This window comes from Pygoscelis adeliae, unplaced genomic scaffold (assembly GCF_000699105.1).
Source record: "Pygoscelis adeliae isolate BGI_AS28 unplaced genomic scaffold, ASM69910v1 Scaffold10, whole genome shotgun sequence".
Taxonomy (NCBI): Eukaryota; Metazoa; Chordata; class Aves; order Sphenisciformes; family Spheniscidae; genus Pygoscelis; species Pygoscelis adeliae.
In genome coordinates this window covers 8,335,441-8,357,049 of record NW_008824053.1, presented here as the reverse complement: position 1 = coordinate 8,357,049, position 21,609 = coordinate 8,335,441, and the positions used below count along the sequence as shown (strand labels likewise).

The following is a 21,609-nucleotide window of genomic DNA, read 5'->3' as shown; positions in this document are numbered from 1 at the left end:
TCCCCCCCCCCTTTTTTCGGGCCCCACAGTGCGACTCTCACTGATTCCTGGTGAGTAACTGGCAGTACGGGGGAGTCTACCTGATGATGATGATTTCATTGTGCATCTGATTTGTAATCTGTTGCAGGAGTGTCTGCAATGCAGAAGGCTTGGTAGTGTTATTTAGTGCTAGAAATTTAAAATACTAAAGTACATAGAGCACCAGTTAAATCAAGGTGGCTTGTTGAGCATGTGTATGACTTGCATGGTTCTGTGAGTGTGAAGGTTTTGCACAATACGATATCTTCGGGCAAGCCGTGAAATACGGTGATCTAGATTAAATTTGGAGTTCTTCAGATTGCTGAACGAGAAGCTGGTAAAATGGCACGTGTTTTCTAAACAGAGACAACTTCTCTTAAATTTACCTTCTGTCTGTTGAGCTGTCAGCCACTCTGTCACTGGAGGCTTAAAACGATATTAAAGAAAACAAGAGGTTGCCTGATTTCAAAGAAAATGCTGTTTTTGTTAAAAATAGCAATCGGACCAAAAGGTTAGACTATCATCAAAGTGTCTGTAAAAATATGCTTAAGACCGCGTTCTATTCTTCGCTATCACAAGAGAAGATGACTTGTAAATTGCCTTTCATAAAAGTGAGTTTGATTTAAGGTATTAATAAAATCTAAATTTGTGCATTCTTGCTGTGGGGACTGAAGATTTTAATTTAGTGAAATGCCAGAACAATTTTTTTGTGCTCAGTTTGATGAGTGTTATGTGAGAATTTCATCTTATAAATTAGGGCAGACGTATATATTACACTGTTTACAAACTGTTATGATTAAAACCTGTTAAATTTCATATTTAATATTCAGTCATCTTTGAGTAAAAAAGTCACCTCGTTTTCGTCTCAGTGCTGTTGGATTCTTGTGTTAAAATAGATTAAATTGCAAATGTTAATCTGAGTAACTGTGGAAATTTGTGACCTGGATTTGAAATAGCCATGAGACTACTACAGCAGCGGTAAATCTTCAAGAACGTGTAAGGCTAGCACATGGCAGGGGACATGTCTGATGTGAGAATTAGAGTGCCGGTGGAGGAATAGCCTGAAAACAAAGTCGTGTGCCAATATCATGTTTTTCTAGTCTGAAAGAAAAAAGTAAGAATTTGTCACTTTTATATAAAGCTGTGTTTTTACAGGCAGCGCACAGTAACTTCAAAAAATTTTATTTTAAAATGGTAATCTGAAATTCAAGCTGTATTTAAGAAAGACTGTTTGTGGCACTGAGGCGTCTGGGTTCTTAATCCCCATGTGCTTCCTCCGGCAACAGTGATTCCGATCTTTGAAATATGTATGGGAATTGCAGGTGCAGACTTCAGCCTAAAGAAACCATCAGTCTGAGGCAAAAGTAGGTACCAAATGTACTTACCTTTTGTTTTAAGCTTTTTTCTTCTGTCCTTAAATGACTGTTTTTTCTTGGCTAAGCCTGGCTTCAGCCCTGGTTCCTGATAGCATCCAAAGGTCCCGAGTGTTAGTTCTCAAGCACTGGGCTTGCTGGAATCTTTTATTATCTTATTGCTTTGATTTTCTTCATCTCTCTTATAACACGTCAAATAAGAATGTAGGTGATGTCAGGAAAATATGGTAATAGTACTTTTTAAAGCAATGTTTTGACTTTAAAAATAATGTTAAAACAATAATGTTTAAGCAATTCATAATGGAAAATTAATTGCTAATTAAAAAGAAGAGTAGAATAAGTATTTTCTACATACTCATTTGATCCAGTTTGCTGTTCTGTCATCTCTCTGGATATTTTTGATAGAAATTTCTTTTTGCATAAAAGAAAGAAATGAGCTTGCAGATACTGGCCCACCTGTGTCCACACAACAAAATTATCTCGGAGCGCTATACAAAGGTATTATAAGTGTTACAATATCTATTATTGCAATGTTGACTATTGATTCTTTTCAGTTTCTAAAAAATACTAAGATTGTAGGGCTTATGAAGTAAGAGCCTGAAATACTTTACCTCCCCACGTTTTTAAAAATGTATTGAAAGCTGCTTTACAATAAAATGGTAACACCAGCTAGAATATGACTGTTCATTGTATTCACTACAGAGAGGGGGTGATTGGCAGGCTCTGGCATTCGGCTGTCCATGGCTGAACTGCAGGGCTTGAGTTGTGTTGGCAGGGCTGCGCGTAAAAGTTTGTGCCGTGTGTGCCAACTGTGTTCTTGGCTCAAGCTGATGTTACACGTCTCTCGACTCCAAAACACGCTCGTTTGCCAAATTCTACCTAAAAATGTATGCTGGAGTTCCTAATTAAATAAAACCCTTGGTATTTATTTTATGCCTTGGAAAGCCACACATTCTTTCACAGTAGGTTCTGCTTTGGTAGAAATACAAATAAAAAAGCCCAAGGTGGATTAAAAAGCTGTAACTGCTATTAGGAGAGAAACTGTCTCTTGCAAACAGATTGGTAGCTTCGGTTTCTTGTAAATACTGAAATTGTGGGACTTTACCAGCTTCTTACCTGAAATTCTTTGCATACATACATTTTTTGTTTATTTTTCAAGTATTTTGAAAATTGTTCCACTACAGATGATAATTGCAGTCAGTATATAATTTGATTGTTTTTTTCCCCGCTATGTAGCAAAATAGCTACCTTCTTGTTGCCGTAAGCTGAAGTTACCAGTTGAACGATAAAGGTATAATTTATGCCAAACCAGTCTAGAAGCTTTTTCAGAAGACCGACAGCAACTGCTTTTATACATACTGCTATGTAAAATGCTTATTAATGTTAGCAGATGTTGCACTTTAATCCCCCCGAATGATTGTTTGGTAGCAGCAGGAGATTTATTAAGCTTGAGTTGTGTGAAATTGTGTGTGCATAAGCTGCTATTTAGATAGTAAAAATGCCATTGAAAACTGTTAAAAAGTTCTAACTGTAATTGGCAGAGAGGTATTAGCTGTTCTATAAGAAGTATATGTGTACCATTGGCCCTTGTGCTGCAACCTCTTTATCATTTATCTTCTTGTATTAATGTCATTGAATTATTAATTCATGAGCAGGGTTGGATGGGGTGAAGGCACTATTTAAATGTGTGGCACATGTATCCTTATCGCTGGAGACATGAAAAGAGTCATTTTGTGTTATCTATAAAATGGAAAGAACATTTAAAATTTCATTTACAGTAATCCACTTCACTTCCCAGTAAAACACCTAGATTATTGCTACTATAATATAATGTTCTTATTAAAATTTTGTAATCTTTCTGCTCTGTTCACTTATAAATATTGCTGATAGACAAATGTAGACTTATTCTTTTTTCTTTTTAGTTGCACAAACAGTTCATGAACTGCAGCAGAACACATGAAGAGCAGGTTTATATTACATTGTTTTATATATATAACATTGTTATATATATGTAATATACTGAAAGGATAAATAAAAAAAATCTTTAATTTCTAGTAAAAGAATACAAAATAAAGGCCATTAAGTATTTGCAATTGTGAAAGGGTAAATAAATTATTTAAAATCATAACATAACCTAATTAAACAAAAATACAATATTTTCCAAAGTAGCAGTGTCATTGTCTCATTGAGTTACCAAGACCTATATTATTTAGAAGAAATTGTAAATGCATGACACAGAGTTCTTGGTCTGCTTAATGAAACCACAGAACATCAGAGGTCATGTTGCTGCTAAAAATTGTGTTTAAAATGTATCTTAAATTTCATCTGTGCTGTATGGATGATTTAAAAGAAAATTAAAATGTATGGGAAATATAATGTTTTCAGTCACTGCAATGAAAAGAGTTCATTCTTTCGAATACTTTGAAATGTATTCATTGTTTTTTAAAATTCTCCGAGTGAAAGCGATTTAGAGATACTTTGTCCTCAAGTGCTCGCTGTGGTTGGCATGGCAGTGCTGGAGATAACCCATATTCCATTTTGTTTAATAGAAGGTATCACTTCACACTTCCCTTTTCACATTCCCTTTTCACTGTTTCCAAAATACAATTTTTTTTTTTCTCCCCCTGAAGGAAGAGAAAATACTATGTAAGATGCTAGGGGGAGGAGTTCTAAAGAGTTCTAGTGGTACATGCAAGTAGAAGGAGCCTTTCTGTTGAATTATAATTCAGAGCTCTTTTTGCTCATAACTTCTCCAAATGTAATCTTTCTAGTTTTCCGACTTAGCCTTTCTACAAAAGAAATAAAAAATGAACTGAAATACTTTTCTATTTTTCTGTTATAGTTTGAATAAATAAGAAAGCCCACAGTTCACCCCAGTTAAAGGAGTGGTACAGCTCTGATGAATGACTGGTAGTCATTCAGCTGCCTTGCACAGTTAAGAATAGTCACCTGAATGTTCATTGCTTATTAAATTGTACAAGAAAATACTCTTTAACTACAGTTGCACCATTAGATGCCTAGGCAACTCGAACGTCTCTACAGAGCCCATCATCCAGTAGCAGAAGGGAAGTCTTTGTTTCATGGCAGAATCAGGCCCTTTCTGAATAGATACTGGAGATTTATTTGCCATATTTATTGCATATGTTTCGCACATTCTTGACGATGTGCGAGCAATAGTTATGTAATTTGGTCATGTATTTGTGTGTAGGTGCAAGGAAGAGAGTTAGTGCTGTCTGTGCAGTACTGTCATACATGGCTTCTCACCCTTGAATTCTTGTTTTCACCATGAATGCCCGTATGAGAAAAGCCAGTTTACAAGGGAAGAAAAACTGTGAGTTTGTTGATTTTTATTTCATGATTTTTGAGTTTTCAGCGTTCTGAGTGCTACTGGTATGTAAAATTGGTAAACCTGAAAAATGTGTCTTCTGTCAATGTGCGCTTCTTTATTTAATACACATGCAGAAGTCCTCCAGAGGGTTATGTAAATTCAGTGAAGTTTCTACCTGTAAGTCATACTTGCCTGGAGAACCTCTTGTGTGCTAAGAAAACAGGTAAAGACCATTCTTAGTTGATTATTCTTTCAAAGGTGAGGTATTTGAGGTCTCCATCATTCCTTCCCTTCTTCTGTTGTCAAAATTAGAAATTTTGACCTGGCTCATGGCCGAGTATGGGATGGTAGCACACAGCACTTCTCAGGTTTCTCTGCAAGAGGTGATCCACTACCTTTTGATAACTAAATGGTTTATGAATGGTTTGGAAAATACAGCTTTATGGAATTACTCATAGAAGTTTGTTTGGTGGTGGTGGTTTTTAGTGGAACTAAAATGTGGTCTTCGGAAGCTCCTGACTATCAGGCTGCTGGTAAGAAAATACTACTCTCTGATCACTGTAATACTAATTGTGCTTCAGGGAAAAGAAAGAAAACTAGAACCTAAGGGGTCATTTGAAAGAAGAAAAAAAAATGCTTAAGTACAGCATGTTTTAAATCATAATTAAAAGCATACATTATTGAAATGGTCTTTCATGAAATGCATTATTGTGATGCTATGGTAAATGTTAATACTTGAGGATATGATGGAAGAAGAGGTATTTAAAAATACCTTTCTTCTGCTGTCTCTATATTTAGTCACAGGTTTTTCACATTTCTTTGCATGCTCATCTGATATATTTTATCCTAGATTACCTCATTGCTCCCAAGAAATCCCTTTTGGTAATATTGATAACCTAATATATGACAGATTTTGGTCATTATTATTTCATTTAGTGGTCATATGTATAGACCAAGAGGGAATCTGAATATTGATTCACTGAATGGCTAGTAACAATGATTTATAAGTCAAGGATTCAGTGCAGTGAGCCAAACACAGTAGAGATTACATCTTATGTGCCACCATTGATTTTGTTTCATATTTCACTGCACAATGATTAGGCCATGGTCTCACAGATGTTAACATTAGAACCATATTCCTCTCTAAGCAAAAGACAGGCCACAAATTACACCCAGTGCATTGTGTGTGTATGTATGTGCCGCCTCCTCCTGATTTTTTTAAAAATGATAAATGTTTTTCAGTTACTTTTTAAAGAGTTGGTATTTCTCTGGTAACAACAAAGGTTTTTGATAGAATTTGTAAAAATAATCAAAAGAGACTTTGCTGCCCACACAAGCTTGTTCTTGAAAGTTGAACCGTATCATTTATATTAAATACAGACCACATATACTGATCTTAAGTACAACCGATAGAAAATGGGATACTTTAAAATGGATGCTATCACAGCACCTTCATCAATCTTTTTGATAATATTCCTTGGCACATGCCAAGAAGTCTTCAGTGCAGTAGTTTCCAGGGGATTGGTGCTACCGAACTGAGGTTTGTGCAGGAATACCAGATGCCGAGGCTGCAGCGCAGCCATCCCCGACCATGGTTCGGTTGCAGGTCCAGCATATTGGGGCTATACAGCCCCCATTAACCCAGTTACAGCATGGATAAAAATGCTGTAAATGCATGGGTAAAAATGTGTTCTTGTCTGCTCTTGCCTGTAATTTGATTTTATTTTGGAAGTTAGTAGCTCATGGGTGTTTTGCTGGTGGCTGTATGCTGGTCTAATGAGGTTGTCTTACTTCAGCGTGTCAGCTCTGAAAGGCATATTTGAACTCATTTCCCTGCTTAAGCCCCATGTTGAGCGGTCATAAAGCAGATCGGGTGCATTGAAATCCCTGCAGTCAGCTAGAGAAACACCACGTCGCTGCACAGGTACGGACATGTCTGACCACAGTCCCAGGACTTTTCTGTTTGTTTTGTTTTTCAGTCTACTTCCACTTCAAACAAGTTCTCAGCAGTAAAAAACACTGGATGGGAGGAAAAAAAAGAGATCAGCTAAGTGGCATAACAGCTTTGAGAAATACGGGCCTTTGCAAAGCCTTGTCAAGGCTGTCAGCAAACAGTTACTGTCTTACAAGACTGCAGTGTCTTTGGCTGATGTTAGTCTAGTGATTTTTTTTTTTTTCTGAGGGAAAGGAATGATATCTTCTAATATAAATAGATTATTTTAAGGATTTCTCTTCTCTGAGAAGTTTGAAAAGCCTTTGAATTTTCTTCAGCTGTTACGATTGCTTCTTTTGGTTTGTCATATGGTTCTCAGTGTTTTTTATAGCTATTCATTATTTTCCTGTTTATTTTTCATGTTCATAAAATCTGTCCTACGTAGGTTTGAAAATGAGAGCTATTTGTTTTGCAGTTTAATGAAGAGAATGGCAAACAGCCTCAGACTGTGTCTCTGGTGTCCAAAGTGATCAGCATATTTAACATGCTCAGCGTGACACGAAGATATTACAGCCGATAACGGTTGTAATTGACTTAGAGCATCCCTTTCCCTCCCCCCGTCTTTGGATGCTGGGGATTTATCTTTGAGACCCTGGGAAGATGTAGTGACACAGAGGGCAGAAGTGTTAAAAAGGTTTTACCTGCACTGTTTTGAGTGGAGGTGGTCTGATGTAGCGGCACGATGTTGATTCAGGTGAAATACAGGGAATTTGCAATGAAGATTGAGTGACACCCCCCACCCCCACCCCTTGATTCTGAGCGCTTAGCAAAGGCAAAAAGAGAAATTCAGACCTGGCAAAAGGAGAGTGCCTGGAGCCAAAAAAAGCCATTCTTATTAGCGCTAGCAAAGGTTTACTTTGCTGGCTTATTGAATGAAAACTCCCTAGAGTGTCCAGGCTTTATCCTGTGTTAACAAGAAGGGGCAAAGCTGGCTTGTCGGGAATGGAGCACTGTGTAATGTGTCTGTAAAACACAAGAGTGAGGCCAAGCCGAACTGGAGTGCTGATGAGAAGGAAAAATGTTCATCTTTTCCTCTTAAATTCTATTTATTTTCTCTGTGAATGATTGCGGTAGACCACTGAGCTTCTGTGGACTGATGGACTAAATTTGTGATGTTGCACTGTTAAAATAGTGTCAGTGCACTGTTTAGTGTCATGTCTTGCATAGGTAGATTTGGTATTTTGAATGATCTGCTGCACTGATGAGCTGGGAACTCAGACTGATGTGGGGTGGGCATTTCTGTGGTCATTCTCAATTTAGGGTGCACGTTCATGGCATGCTATTTGAGGCATTCCCCAGGCATGGGTATGTCACTTCGGAGTACAGTGCAGCTGAATGCATTGAAGTCATTTTTTTTGTTGCGAGATTGGATGACCTTGGTCAAGTCTTGTTCTTACTGTATTATTCCCTTCCCTGATACTGTATTCCTACCATGCAACTTGGAAAGAGATGTTTTGGGTTAGAAATCCAGTGTTCAAGCTGACAATTAATAGGGACTGTTGAATACAGAATTGAAGATAAGACTCTCTGGTACATTTTAAGCATTGAATTGCTTTTAATGGAAAATAAGTCTTTGTTAACCAATTTTAGACAGAGCAGAATTAGCATTTCCTTTCTCCTTGCCATATGCAACTTGTTTAATTGGAACAGATCACGCATTGATCGTTTACCATAGGTAGTAGAAGGATGGTAAGTAAACCAGCACGGGGTCTTGCTTTTCTTCAGTTTTTTTTGTAAGATCTCACAACTTTGAAGATTTTCTACATTGTGGTACTGTAGCACTAATGCAAAGTTATTGATGTAAGTCAATTTTTGAATAACCATATTGAAGACTTAGGAATAACTCATATTGAATGCATCTGAAGATATGTTCAACGTTGAAAACTAGAGCTGGGTCTCATTGCAGATACGTATAAAACTGTAGCTCTTGGATCATAAACAGCATTAGTCTAATTCTAGTATTTTACTAATGTGGCTTAGACAGTTTTACTAATCACACGGCACTAATTAAATTCTTATGTTACAGATTATAGGAAATTTAACTTTTTTTTTTTTTAAATTGGGAAAGCCTCATGATGGGGAAGGCACGTGGACACATGATTTCTCAGGAGACTAAGTGGTCTATTATATTGTATGAAAATATATCTACTCACCCTTGCCTCCTCTTCCCCCTCCTTTCCTCTGCAGAGTGTCTCAGATATATTACAGAATTACTTAGTTTCATAAACTGGGTTATGAAAGGCAGTGGGGGTGCTGCACGTGTGGCAAGGTAGGTCATACAGGATTTATAAGAAGGATTGCCTGGGTTCTGCTAGTTCCTCGGTGTGTACGAGCTGTGCAGCTATGGCTGATGTTCCTTACCTCTCTGTGCCTCATCGCCTGTAAAGCTGGTGTATTTTTTGTTTCTGTAATAGAGATGTTAAAGCTTGACTGAGGTTGCAAGTGATTCACGGTGTTTCTAAGATGATTTGGAAAATTAAGCACTATATTGTAAAATACATGAACGTTAGTCTGAAAGACTTGCAGCTAAAGAAAAACATTCTTGCTTCGCTGGAAAGATCTTTTGTGTTCCCCTCTGTCTTAATTGCCTGAAAAGCTGGATGGAACAGGAGGGAAAAGGCAGCTCTTGAGCATGCTGTGTCAGTTGTCCGGAAGCTCTTAAAAGACCCTTTTTTGGCTTTTGAAAATAAAACCTTGGGAAGGTTAAACAGAGTGGAATCGGGACGCGGCAGTCCTTTAGAGGTCTTTCTCTTCAAAGATGAAAGTATTTCAAGGAGCATGCTTGGAGCAGCTTTCTCTTACCTCTGGGGTGCTCTTGAGCAATGCTGCGGGGAGAGGGATGGCCAACAGTGGCACGTATTCTGCAGCGGTCGTGTTCCATCTGTAAGAAGTTTCAGAAGCACAGGAGAACAAGGAAGCGAGGCAGGGGCACTAAGATATTCGGGACTTGGAGCACGGCTTATGAATACAGTATGAAGAGATGCCCAATACCTTTGCAGGGTACAGGTTTGAACATGAACATTTCCAGTACTGATCTAGTCTCCTTTAACAGCATATATGCAAAGAAACAACAAGGTGATCCGCTCTGTTTCCAGCAGAGGTTTGGTGGTTTTTTTTTCTATGAGAGACTGCAGTATGGCCCAGAGGTAGGGATTTAAGTTACAACTGAAATTTTCTGGGCAGCTTTTATTGCACTCTGAAATTCAAGCAACCTTTTGCTCTAGGGAGTTTATCTCTGCCCCACCCACAAGCCCAAGCAGTCAGTGATCAGAGTCACTGAAAAGGTTTATTAAGGTCTGAGGGGAAATAAGTTATTTGCGCAGGAGAGCCGCTCGCCGTGGTCTCCTTTTTCTGTTTACACAGAAGTAACTTAATACCTCTTTTCCTGGTCCTACTTGTTTGGTTTGGGATTTGTTGTTGTTGTGAGATGCCACTGACAGTCTCCGTATCGCTGATAGATGGATGGTCAGAAGGATGCGGCTGACAGCCGTGTCTATAGCTGGAGTGCTCTGGCTCCGGCTCATGTCTGGATACCGTTTTCAGGATTAGCTTTTGTTATACTGATGAATAGTTGGTTCAGAACTGCACCGTTCTTTTACTTGGAGCCACGTAGAGTTTCTCAAATATATAGGTTGCATTAAAAATTGTTCGCTGTGAAGGTGTTAATTTTTATTCGAAAGAAGCAAAACCAAACCCTATTGCATCAGTTTTCTAAACTTTGCTTAATTTTTTCTTGCTTTTTTAGAAAAACGTGTTACTGATAATCTGGTAGGGGCTGTTTAGTTCATTTTGAATTCTTTTTGCAGCAGCACACTGAGTTAAATTCTGTGTCTGTAGGCTACAGCAATCCAGAGAGAACAATATATTGCACAAAGCACTTAAATTTGTCCTTAAAATTTGCATTTATTCGTAGTTGAATAGTTTCTGCTGGTTTTGGTATCACAAAAACATCAATATCCTTTCAGAAACTGTGGTTTCGTGTTGAAAACAGTTAAAATAAGTCAGTTTACAAGGTCAGGAACTTTTACTCAATTAAAAAAAACCAAAAAATCTCTCCCATAAATTTTGCAGCTACTTCCTAGAGGGATGTTGGGTACCGCAAGTGGTGCTTTGATTACTGTTTTTGTTTTTAACACAACCCTTTCCCCCCTCCAATTTCAAAAAAGCCCACAAGGAAGCAATGAGTTTAAGGATGATAAAGCACAGGTATGTCACTATCCACTTGAAGGTGAAGGAAGATGTCTCGAAATCTGGGTGTGCAGTGATATGTTATGGAAATAATGATAAAACTTGAGTCTCGGTAAGTCAAAATCTTCTGGATGGACTGGGAGCAATCAGAAGGCTGACTTAATTTCACTTTCAGCCATTATTGTTCCTCATCTTTTCTCTTGGATTATTCTGATTGCTTACTGAAATTATGCTGATTAGTCTGTAGTGTCTGTGAAATAGTTTCATGATTTTTCCTTTGGGTGCTACAGGTAAAAAATTAATCCAAGCTCTTCCCAAGCTTTTAGCTGAACTATCTCCAGGGTTTTTTTTTTTATATATCATGGTGGCAATTTTTTCTTCTTTGCTCAGCAGGAGCTCCTTTGCAATTGTAATTTCTGCTGAATGCAGTGCATCCTTTGTGGATTTTTAGATTTTTTTTTTTTTTAGTTGCAAAACACTCACAGCCCAGTGTCAAAGTTCTGGAGATGCAATATGACCATCTCTTCGTAACTGCTTCTGGATTGTCCTGTAGCAGCTGATGTATCACCATCTAAATTGAGGGCACATCTTTTACCTCTAGGCACATAGGTCTGTGCCAGGGAGAGCCACGCTCTGGCTGTCCTGCACTGAAGCACTCCGTTTGCTATTGCATGCTCTTTGTTGAAATACATGCGGATAAAAGCGCCTGTGATTGAAGAGCACCTGTCTGTAGTTGGAAATTGGAAAAAGGGTTTGTTTTTATGTATAAATAAACATAAAATCAGTCGGCCTCAGATGTCAGTTCTCTTTCATTTCCCTGTGTGAGAAATCACAAGCACGCTTGTGTTGTGTGAGAGGGATGCCTGCACTGAAGTGGCATCTCTCCTCCTAAAGAGGAGCCAAGCAAAGAAGCCTACTTGGCTATTTAATAATTTCCTATTCTGCCACAGTCACATTGCCTTCACTGAGAGCCAGAGAAATTGTTCCATAATGTTTTCTGTTAATTCTCATCTTTCTCTCCTTGGGGGAAAAAACTGAGTGTCAGTCTTGTTGCTGTCTGTGTGCTCAGGGAACAAACTTATCATTGATTAATATTAACATTGACTAATATAAAAGGAGTTACACTTTCTACTTCTGAAAATGGTCTGCAGATCATAGAATTTCCGTGTCTGGCACTGTGTGCTCTTCATCCTTTCCAGTTCTCCTTGCCAAAAGGGTAAATGTATTTTTAAAGTCCTCAACATGCTCCAGTACTCGTAAGACTCATAAGCGACTTGGATCCTGCCACTTAAATTTTTACATAGTCATTGTTATATGTTTTTAAAGTAACGTTAATTTCAAATATCTCAGGAATACATCCACACAGTCCTGTCCATTGGTTTTGGAGAGACCAAGCCAATGTGGCACCAGACTCAGCTCTTTGGATCTATGATGGCCGCAATGTTCAGAGAGTCATTCTTCCAAAGTTTCACATATCTGTAATATATGGAGCCAGCTTTGTAGTTAAAAATCATTTGTTTTTATATTATATGGATGTTCATTTTTCTCTAGCTTCCCAAACTAATAGTCGGGGCTGAAGCACGATCTAGCTTTGTACAGTGAGATATGGAAGGGGAAGTATGTAGTTACTCAGTTAGCTGGTGAGAGAATGAAGTCATTAGTGAACGGGAGCACTCTGCTGTCAAATCTTCTATCACAGCAACTGCACTCTATCACCATAATTATATTTTTCAAATGCAAATGATAGCTTTAAGAATTCTTCCTTTGGTACATCGTTTACAGGAGCAGCTCGGTTGCTATTTCTCAGTCGGAGACAAATCTTGTCAGAGGCTAAGGACAGGAGAGTCTCATCTATTATGTTTATTTCCTTTTCTCTGAAGGTGTTTATTGGGTAGAAATACAGCGAACTGTAGAGTCATATGAAGAGGCTTCCTCACCAAACAGAGTGTTTTGTCGGCAAAGTTGCTGTTAGGGCTCCATATCTGAGGAGAGCAACCTGTGTGTAGCACAAAGGGAACGCCGGGCCGTGGCGGGGAGGAGACCTGCAGAGCCTCACTGTTGAGCAGAGTTGCTCCATTGTTCTCAGCCACTCCATGTTGTGAATCACAAAGAAATACGGCAGTGCCCTAGATTTAATTTTATTGTTGTTCTTTGAGGTAGAGAAATGCAGATTGTGTCAGATTTGGGGAGTGGGAAAAGCTTAGCCTAGTCATCTGCAAATCCAATTTCTTATATTCGGAGAAAACGTTCTCTTTTTTTTTTTTCCCCATGTGTCTTAGTGCAAGTACATCAATAACATTCGTACTTTCAACTTTAACATGTATCATTATTTGGCATTCTGTTTAATGATCACTGACCTTGAGAGATTACATCCCACAAACGTGCCAGATTCTGAGCTACAGTACAGGTGTACTGTCAGTTTTTATTAAAAATTTCTGTCTTCATGTCAAGTAAAATTTGGTATTCTAAATTATTGGTGTTCAGCTATTGATGGATTTTTTTCTCCTTTTCTTCCAAATCCTCTGCTTCTCCAGGTATGAAGATGAATAATGCAGACCACTGGTTTCGATGATGCTGGGCTTTTATAACTGGATTCATTAAGGAATACAAAGAAAATTCTTACAGGGGTCAATAATGGTGTCTTCTGGCTGCAGAATGCAAAGTTTTTGGTTTCTGCTCATTATCAGCTTCCTGCAGTGTAGTGAAGGTAAGCTTTAGTTTATTTTTTTACGTGTGTTTGCAGATGAGATGAATGGTCTGTACAATTAATTTATGTTAGATGACTTGAAGTTTTAAGATGTCAAATTAAAAGTATCTGTAGCGTGTTCTAGGTTTAATTTATAAGATTCAAATCCTCGTTTTTAATGAAAAAAAATCGGTTTTGATACAGTGTGGTATATTGAAACTGAAATGCAGTGTTCAGGCAACTGAAGTGACAGTATTAATATCCTTGTTTGGTAGGTGCCTTATTTTTGGACTCTTCCTGTTTACTCTTCTGTTTTCTGTTCTCATTGTGCAACCATTTGTTAGCAATGTATAGATTTGTTAAATATGATATAAAATAACTAAACAGTGCAAATGAGATACCTCTTTTACTTTTCTAATTTGGCTGGCTGAAAATAAAATGGCAAACACTTCATTAAGACTAGAATTATGCAAGTTAAATTTCAGGAAGTAAAACTCAAAGTGCATAGAGGAATAGCATATAGTTAAAAAATACTTTTGCTTTTTAACAAAAAGGGAAAAATACTTCATGCTATCAAATGTGGTGTTTAAAATAGCTCTTAAATCAAAAATATGAGGAAGGAAAAAGCTTTTTAGGAAAAGTTGTATCATCTATTCTTTATCTGTTTTTCTTCGTAAACTGTATTTTATCCAGTTAGCCTGTCTCCCCAGCTGTTCTTGTGGCCCTTTTAATTAGTAACAGAGAAACACAAATGAATGATCAGGAAAACATGAATTTTTAATTACAAATTTTTGTATAGAACTTGGGGCTATTTCTGGGTGTAATCATTTTGATTGAATAGATTGCAGGTGAAAAGACTGGTTTAGTAATAAAGTAGCACCTCCCTGCCTTTCTTACATTATTCAGTAATTGGTATATAATATATAGGCTTCTTTGGTGCATCTGTGGCGTGATCTCACCATCTTTTAAAGCAGATACATATCTTACCGTGTCAAAATTCCTTGAATTTTAAGGCTAAATTTTTAGAGATACTTCAGGACAGCTGCTCTGCCTCCCCCTCTCTTCTTTGCCAAATCTATACAAACAAAAAGGATCTAGTCCCCAAAAATGGCAAAACCCGAGGTTAAAAATGTAAATATTGTATGCAGTTTTCCATGTTCACTGTGGAATTTCCTAAGCGTTTATTCCAGACTACGACTCTGATCTTGTGTTGTATTGACAGACGAGCTTTGCTAAAATAGGTTATTCATATGTATGTCTGAACATACACATATATCAGGGAGTGCGTCTTAGGAGTCTTCATGAAGGTTTCTGAACATGGGGAAGTCTCATTTCACTTAAATAGCTTTCACAGTCAGTTTCCCCTCCCTCCCCTCTTTCTTCTTAAATATTGCCAGGATAGATTAGAAAACTGGCATTTCCCACGGCACACTGCAGATCTTGGATGGTTTCGTCATTGATGGGATTTCTGATTTGGTAGCTGCTGTATTGACTGCTCTCTTGGTGTCTGTTGAGTTTGTGGACTTGGGTATAATGTCACTTTTATAGGAAAGTAAGTGCCAACAGCTGGAAGGTAAAATGCTTTTCATCCTTTTTCACAGGTAAGGAAGGTAAATGCATGTTAGGAGAATGGAATTATAAATCTTACGACTGGCTGGTAATAACTTGTGTTAATTATAAATGCACTTAAATTGCAAAAGTGGTTGCACTAGTTGAAACCAAAGGTCTAAGAAGTAGAGGCATCTATTTATGTTTTTTCTGAAGTTTTAAAATACTGAGGATTTTATTTGTTATTGTAATTGTTTCAGATCCCTATATCTAGTACATTTTTCAAAGATTCACAAGACTACTTTCAGTTGAATGCTATGTGGTGGTTGATAAAATTTGAAAACAGAAAGGAAAACAGACAAACAACTGACTTTCTCTGGTCTGATTACAGTAGCAAACAGCATGCTGCAAAGAATGTTTTATCTGCTGAGTTTGGAAAGGAAAAAGTCAGCTGAGAACTTCTGCAGATTGAATTTTTGCCATTTGCAGAAAGCTAATTTCCATTGTCCTCTGTAATATTTCAAGTTATTTTGTTCTGTCCCTGTTTTTCTTGCTTTTAGTAGCCAGTAGCAATCTTTTGATGCTTCAGTTGCGAATTTACTTTTTTAAAGTCTGTACAAGAGCTGCTTTTTCAGCTAAAAGAAACAGGGAAGGAAGTTGGGAGCAGATAACAGAATCATACCAAATTAATTGTAAATTCTTAAAATAAATGAAATATTGTGGCTCTGTATACTGGAAATGAATATTAATATAGAGTTGGCTTCCAGCCACAGAAGCAAAATGAATACCGCATTATTACACTTTCTCACAAGATTACATTGCCTTCTGCTTCAGTAATAAGAGATGCCAAGTGTAACGTGCTTTAGTAGCACTTCATGCCTGGAAGTATGAACACGAACAAAGGTTAAAATAAGAGCATCTAACTTTTGCTAGAAATAAGAAAATCTTTAATTCTCTCGCTTGGAACTTGGGGTTTTTTTATAGAAATCATACAAGGTTGTTGCAGTTGATGGGGGCGATGAAACCTGGTTGAGTTCCCTGCTGTTATACTTTAATGTTTCTGTACAGTTAAACAGAGAGAGAGGGGGGATAAAAAGATCCTGGGTGTGGACAAGTGACTCATTTGTTCATATAACGAAACATTTTCCAATCAAGATAAAGACTTCATTACTCTCACAGTGCCTTAACTCTAACTCACCAGGGAATTAGCAAGTAGGCACAGTTATATGAAGGCTGCAATTTTATTTTAGTGTTGCCTATCCAAATAGGAATCATATCTTCAGTTAAGAAGGTCTTGGTTTTGCTTTGTTTTTCCTGGCTAGAGCAGTTCAGGTGGGGTTGCTTTTGAAACAGTCTGTTCCTTCAGGTAAAATGAACCTGGAACGGCCGAGTGCTGGCAGCTGGAGGGAAGACCGCACCAAGTTATTATACGCTGCTGGTACATTGATCAGCAACAGGTCAATATTGTTGTGTAGAGGCTTGAAAAACATTGTTATTACCATCAACAGCAAGCATTCCAGCCCTAAATAAGATGAGAGGCGGGAAAAAGGAATGAAAAGCTGAAGTCATGAGCTTGAATATGAATGTCATTTAGGAAGGTATTTTTCTGTCCCTTTTTCTAGCCTATTCTACTATAGGTCTGTCTCTCAAAGTACAATGTTATTACAAAAGACGGACTGAAAGAACTACCTTGGAAAGTAGTTTGAATGGGAGTTACGCAGGTAGCTGTGAAGCCCGGCCTCGTACCGTGGCTGATTTCCTGGGGGAGACAGGAGCTTCCACTGCGGCTGTGCCGGAGTCCGTCCCCGGTCCCACGCCGTCCCGGCTCTCTGCTCTCACGGAAGGAGTGGGTTCCTGCTCCTGTCGGTCCCATGCAGTTGAGTCCCTCACCTTCACGTACCTGTTTCCTACGAACCATAGGAAAGGAATTACTTTTGACACCACCTCTATCTTTTTTCTCCCCCCCCACCCCCACCCCCCCAGCTTCCTAATTAGGCGAAATCATCCAACAAGTTAAAAATTATCTGAGAAAATACAGAAAGTCAGAGTGAGATCACACATGCCTTGTTTCCATAGCAAAGCAGAGTAAAAAGCTTATTATATGTATTATTGGTTTCTCTTCAAGCAAGTTAAGACAGATACACTAATATGCATTTGAAAAAAAGATGTCAGAGCTAAACATTCTGATTAAGATTGGTTTTTGGACTGTACAAGTTTTGATATTTTAAGCCTTATCTTGCTTAGAAAGTCCACCTTTTCTACTAGCTTTAGATGCCTTTTGTTTTTATTCGCTTCTGCTGCATGAGAAGCGCAAGTGCTTGGGAAGCAATGAAATAATTTTCTTTGCTTACATTTTATTTTAATCAAGGTTTAATACAATTTTAATTCATTTTATTATGAATTATTATCTATGCTTTGTCCCAAGGAAGAAGCATGATGCTTTCATTATCTATTTAATTCTGTTTTCCTAAATGGCATTGATGTTTTTTTTTTTAAAATCCAGCCTGTCTTTGCCTCTGAATGTACATTTTAATTAACATTACACAGAGAAATATAAATTCCTGTAAATTCCACTTATACCAGCCAAGGAGCTGAGTGTTAAATTGGGAGCAGTTTTAAGTGCGTAGCCAACATTAGTGCATGTACTAAAGAAAAGACATACTAAATACAGATAACATACATTGGGCCACTACAAAGGTATTTGCTATTTTAGTGTATTGCTTCAGATCTTCAGCCTCCTGTCAAGCCACTCAGACTTAGAGTGTCTAAAGCATATGGCACAGGTACTCGACAAACTGTAGAAGCACGTAGGTTTTCCTGTACTTTTACTAGGAAGAATTGGTAGGATTTTGCCCAGGATAAAAACTCAAAAGATCTTGTACCCTGGACTTGAGAATAAATCAACTTCTGTTAATTAGCAGATTTAAGTTCTACAAGGGGTGAAACCCATTACGGAGTCACGCAAGAGCAACTAGGAGCACTAATTTAATTCCTAGCCGGGGAATTTATCACAGTGAGAGCTCTGTGAAGCACACAGTTAGTAGGCAACTACTTGGTTTAACAGAGGTCGCAAAGCATCCGTAAACACACCCAGAGTACTAAGGCCAGCCAGTTATTGCCTGCCCTTTGGAGGGTCTCTCTAATAAGCCTTCCAACGCTATCTTCATTTTTGTCATGATATTTATGATTCTTTAGCAAATGTTTTTTTCTTAATTGGTTAATGCAGATTATGCAGAAGAAAGTATCTGTGTGAAGGGAGCAATTGGGTTTCGGCAGAAAGCAACTGCTGCACTGAGTCCTGTTTTCTTTCCTGGAAGAGCATGCCGTTTTTCACTGGGATATTCTGGTGCATACTTATCTGGGACATCTCTTTTTCCTTTTCTGAGGGAGGTGTAGGCCCAACGTATCTTCTGAAAGGAAATTGATCTAAACACTGAGACCAAACTTCTTAAAGAAGAATGTCTGTTAAATTTTTCAAGTGCATTTCCAGATAATGGAGATTGACAGACTGCCTGGAAAAGCCAGAGATTCTTTAACGTGCTGGCAGTGAATATCCTTTCATATATTCCCTGAGCAGTGAAGTCTGCAGGATCCTATGCTGTAACATTACATTTTTGGAACCAAAGCAAAATCACCACTATTTTAAAATGTGGAAGAACCATGTAGAAGAATGCATGAAGAACCATTTTAAATACTGTACTAACACTTATATGAGAATTTGCTAGGAAATGTTAATGTAAGGGTCTTATGATTTAAGCAAAGAGAAAAGTATAAATGCATAATTACTCTGAGATGAATAATAGTATTACTATTTTAATATGCTGCCTTCTTCCTCAGTTACTTAAAAACATTCTCCTTTAGGAAGGGGAGATTTTGCATCTTCTTGAGCTCTGTATTCAGAAGAAGAAAAGAACCCTGTAACACGTAAAACTGTAGAAACGCAGTGTGTTGTGCTAAGGGCAGGTGTTATATTTTCAGCGCCCTCTAAGCTATTATTTCAGTTTACCGTCTTTTGTTGCTGTAACCTCGTTGGGTCTCGGTGGGCAAGGCGAGCCATGCAGCTGACCACTGCAGTGAGAGGGGATTGACTTAACCTTCAGCTAACCTGCACTGACAGCATTGCCTACGGGGCTTTTCTTTCATTAAATATAAATCTGGGTATATTTTAGATTAGTTTATTACAGTAAGGTACCTTTCCAAGAACACAATAGCAGAATTTGGACATATATGTCTTTTAAAAAATTTATAGGCTTCACTAGTACTCTATTACTAAATATGGAAAAAGGTATCGTTTACTTTTATTAACACTTGTATTTTTAAAAGTATTTAATTATTTTCGTTTCTGTTTTATGTCAAATGGAAGAATACTGTTTGTCTTAGTAAGAAGGTTTTTTATATTGCTTCAACAACATTGTCTTTCTTTATATTGTACTTTCAGGTCATAGTGTAAAATGGAAGTATAAGTGCCTGAAGCATCTGATATCACTGAGTGCCTCAGCACTGGCTTTCTTATTACATTTAGTGGCCTTATGATCAGATTATAAAAATTATCATAAAGTATAATGATTTTAGATTTAATAGTCGTTGCCAAGTTCTACAAGCACATAATGGGCTTTATACTTGCAAGTAGCTCCATTGATGTTCATGGTCTACATCTGTGAGTAAATGGGACAGAAAAGTAATACATTTTATGCTAATTGTGTGTTGTACGGATGTCTTAATAGCAGCGAGTGTATGCAGGACGAAAGCACTACAGAAAAAGGACTTATGTGAACAGCTCTAATGTATGTTTCATATATGTGCCCACTTCTGTGTTTGTGATGGCATTCCAGGTTGTGTTACGTGAGGAAGAGGAGAGAAAACCATTGACAGGGAGAAGTTCTTGGCTTGTTGTCTGTCCATACTCTAGTCATAAATGCACTTAATAGTACAGGAGCTCCCAACATGCTGTTATGCAATTGTGTATATTTATACAGTAACCTTCATGGAAGAGACACTTAAAAATTGACTGGCCTTTTACAGTGGTTAATTAGTATCACATTTACCCATCAACATTGGTTGGTTAGGAGAATATTTTTAGTTGCTCCCTCTATTATTTTTTTGTTTATTATATGACTTTGTACTTGGATAATATGGCTCTAAAGCAGCACATTCTATTATATGCTATCCAAATATAAAATTAGAAGAAAGGAAGATAAGGAAATAAACCACACACATATATAGTAAAGGTTCATGCATAATTTTGTTGTACTTTCAATTTTACATGGTACTTATTATGTGCCTGTGTTGGTAAAACCACACTTGCAGGTTTTTTTGTTTCTAATCGCTTCAAATTGATAAAATTCTGTTCTGTCAAAGCTGGACCGGCTCCAGTTTTACTCATTTCTATAGATAGCACTAGTTTACCCATTGATGGTTTGTTTGGATTGACATTTTGAACGAGACCCATGAACACTGGATATTGTGCCAATCATCGTTCACTTTTTTCCAGGAATACTGAATTTTTTACATTTTTAACACATGATAAATTTTGTATGGGTGATTCTGTAAATGAGCCACACCTCAAATCCAAAGACATCATGTGATAAATTGAATATGCGGTTCTTTCTGATAGATAGGAGCTGAAAAAATGCTTTTGCTTGAAGGCACCCAAATTCTTGCCCTTCCAGAAAGAGTCTCGAACTACTTCACTGGCTTTCAAATTCCAGTTGTGCTAAAGCTCTTTGTGTTTCTGTAATCTCTATCTCCTGGCTTTCTTGTGAAGTGTAAAGAAGTGGAGTTGTATGAATGTTAGCTCGGTTCGTGGGTCCATCTTTCAATCAGGGAGACGATTCATCCATGTCCCGGTGACATTAAGGCAACCCGTGTAAACGTACGCAAGTGTGTTGGCAGTGGTAGGGGAGACTCCCTGGTTGTTCCTCCTGAGCTTGGATGTGTCCAGGTGGTTGGGAATGTTTAATTCTTTTTGTTTTCTCGATTTATACTAGTATAATAGTCACTGATGTTTTCTCGGTGTATAAAATGTGTGTGTGGGAGACTAGCTGGGAAGCAAAAGGAATTTTTTTTCATCTGTTGCCTAAGCAACACATACATGTGAGAAACCCAGGGGGACCACATAACTTTCAGTTGTTGGATACAGCACTCGGTGAGTTTTATGAGGGATCTCAATGATGGAAGGAGAGCTCGCTTTTGTGTTCTCCCTTGGCAGGGATTTTGACATCTCTCTCAGGAGTTAGGTAGTTTTGTTCTGTTCCAGCAGAAAGTACAATTAATGCAAGGTGCTGTTTGAGCAATTTTCCTGTTAAATTTGAGTTCAGTAATTCATTTCGGAAACCCGAGAGGAAGTTGATACTGAAACCAGATTCTCCTATCTGCTGCATTTTTAGTTGGTGTCATGGTTTAACCCCAGCCGGCAACTAAGCCCCACACAGCCGCTCGCTCACTCCCCCCCGGTGGGATGGGGGAGAGAATCGGA

General features: G+C 37.9%; 1 protein-coding gene across 3 annotated transcripts in view; it reads left to right on the top strand.

Annotated features, from left to right (window-relative positions):
* Positions 1–21,609, top strand: part of LPHN2 (latrophilin 2) — a 152,727-nt gene that overhangs the window by 8,126 nt on the left and 122,992 nt on the right. For all 3 annotated transcript variants that reach the window (XM_009333816.1, XM_009333815.1, XM_009333818.1), the window contains exon 2: positions 13,435–13,607. In XM_009333816.1, coding sequence (XP_009332091.1) covers positions 13,535–13,607 — 73 coding nt within the window. In that variant the 5' untranslated portion in view covers positions 13,435–13,534. The remainder of the gene's footprint in view (positions 1–13,434; positions 13,608–21,609) is intronic.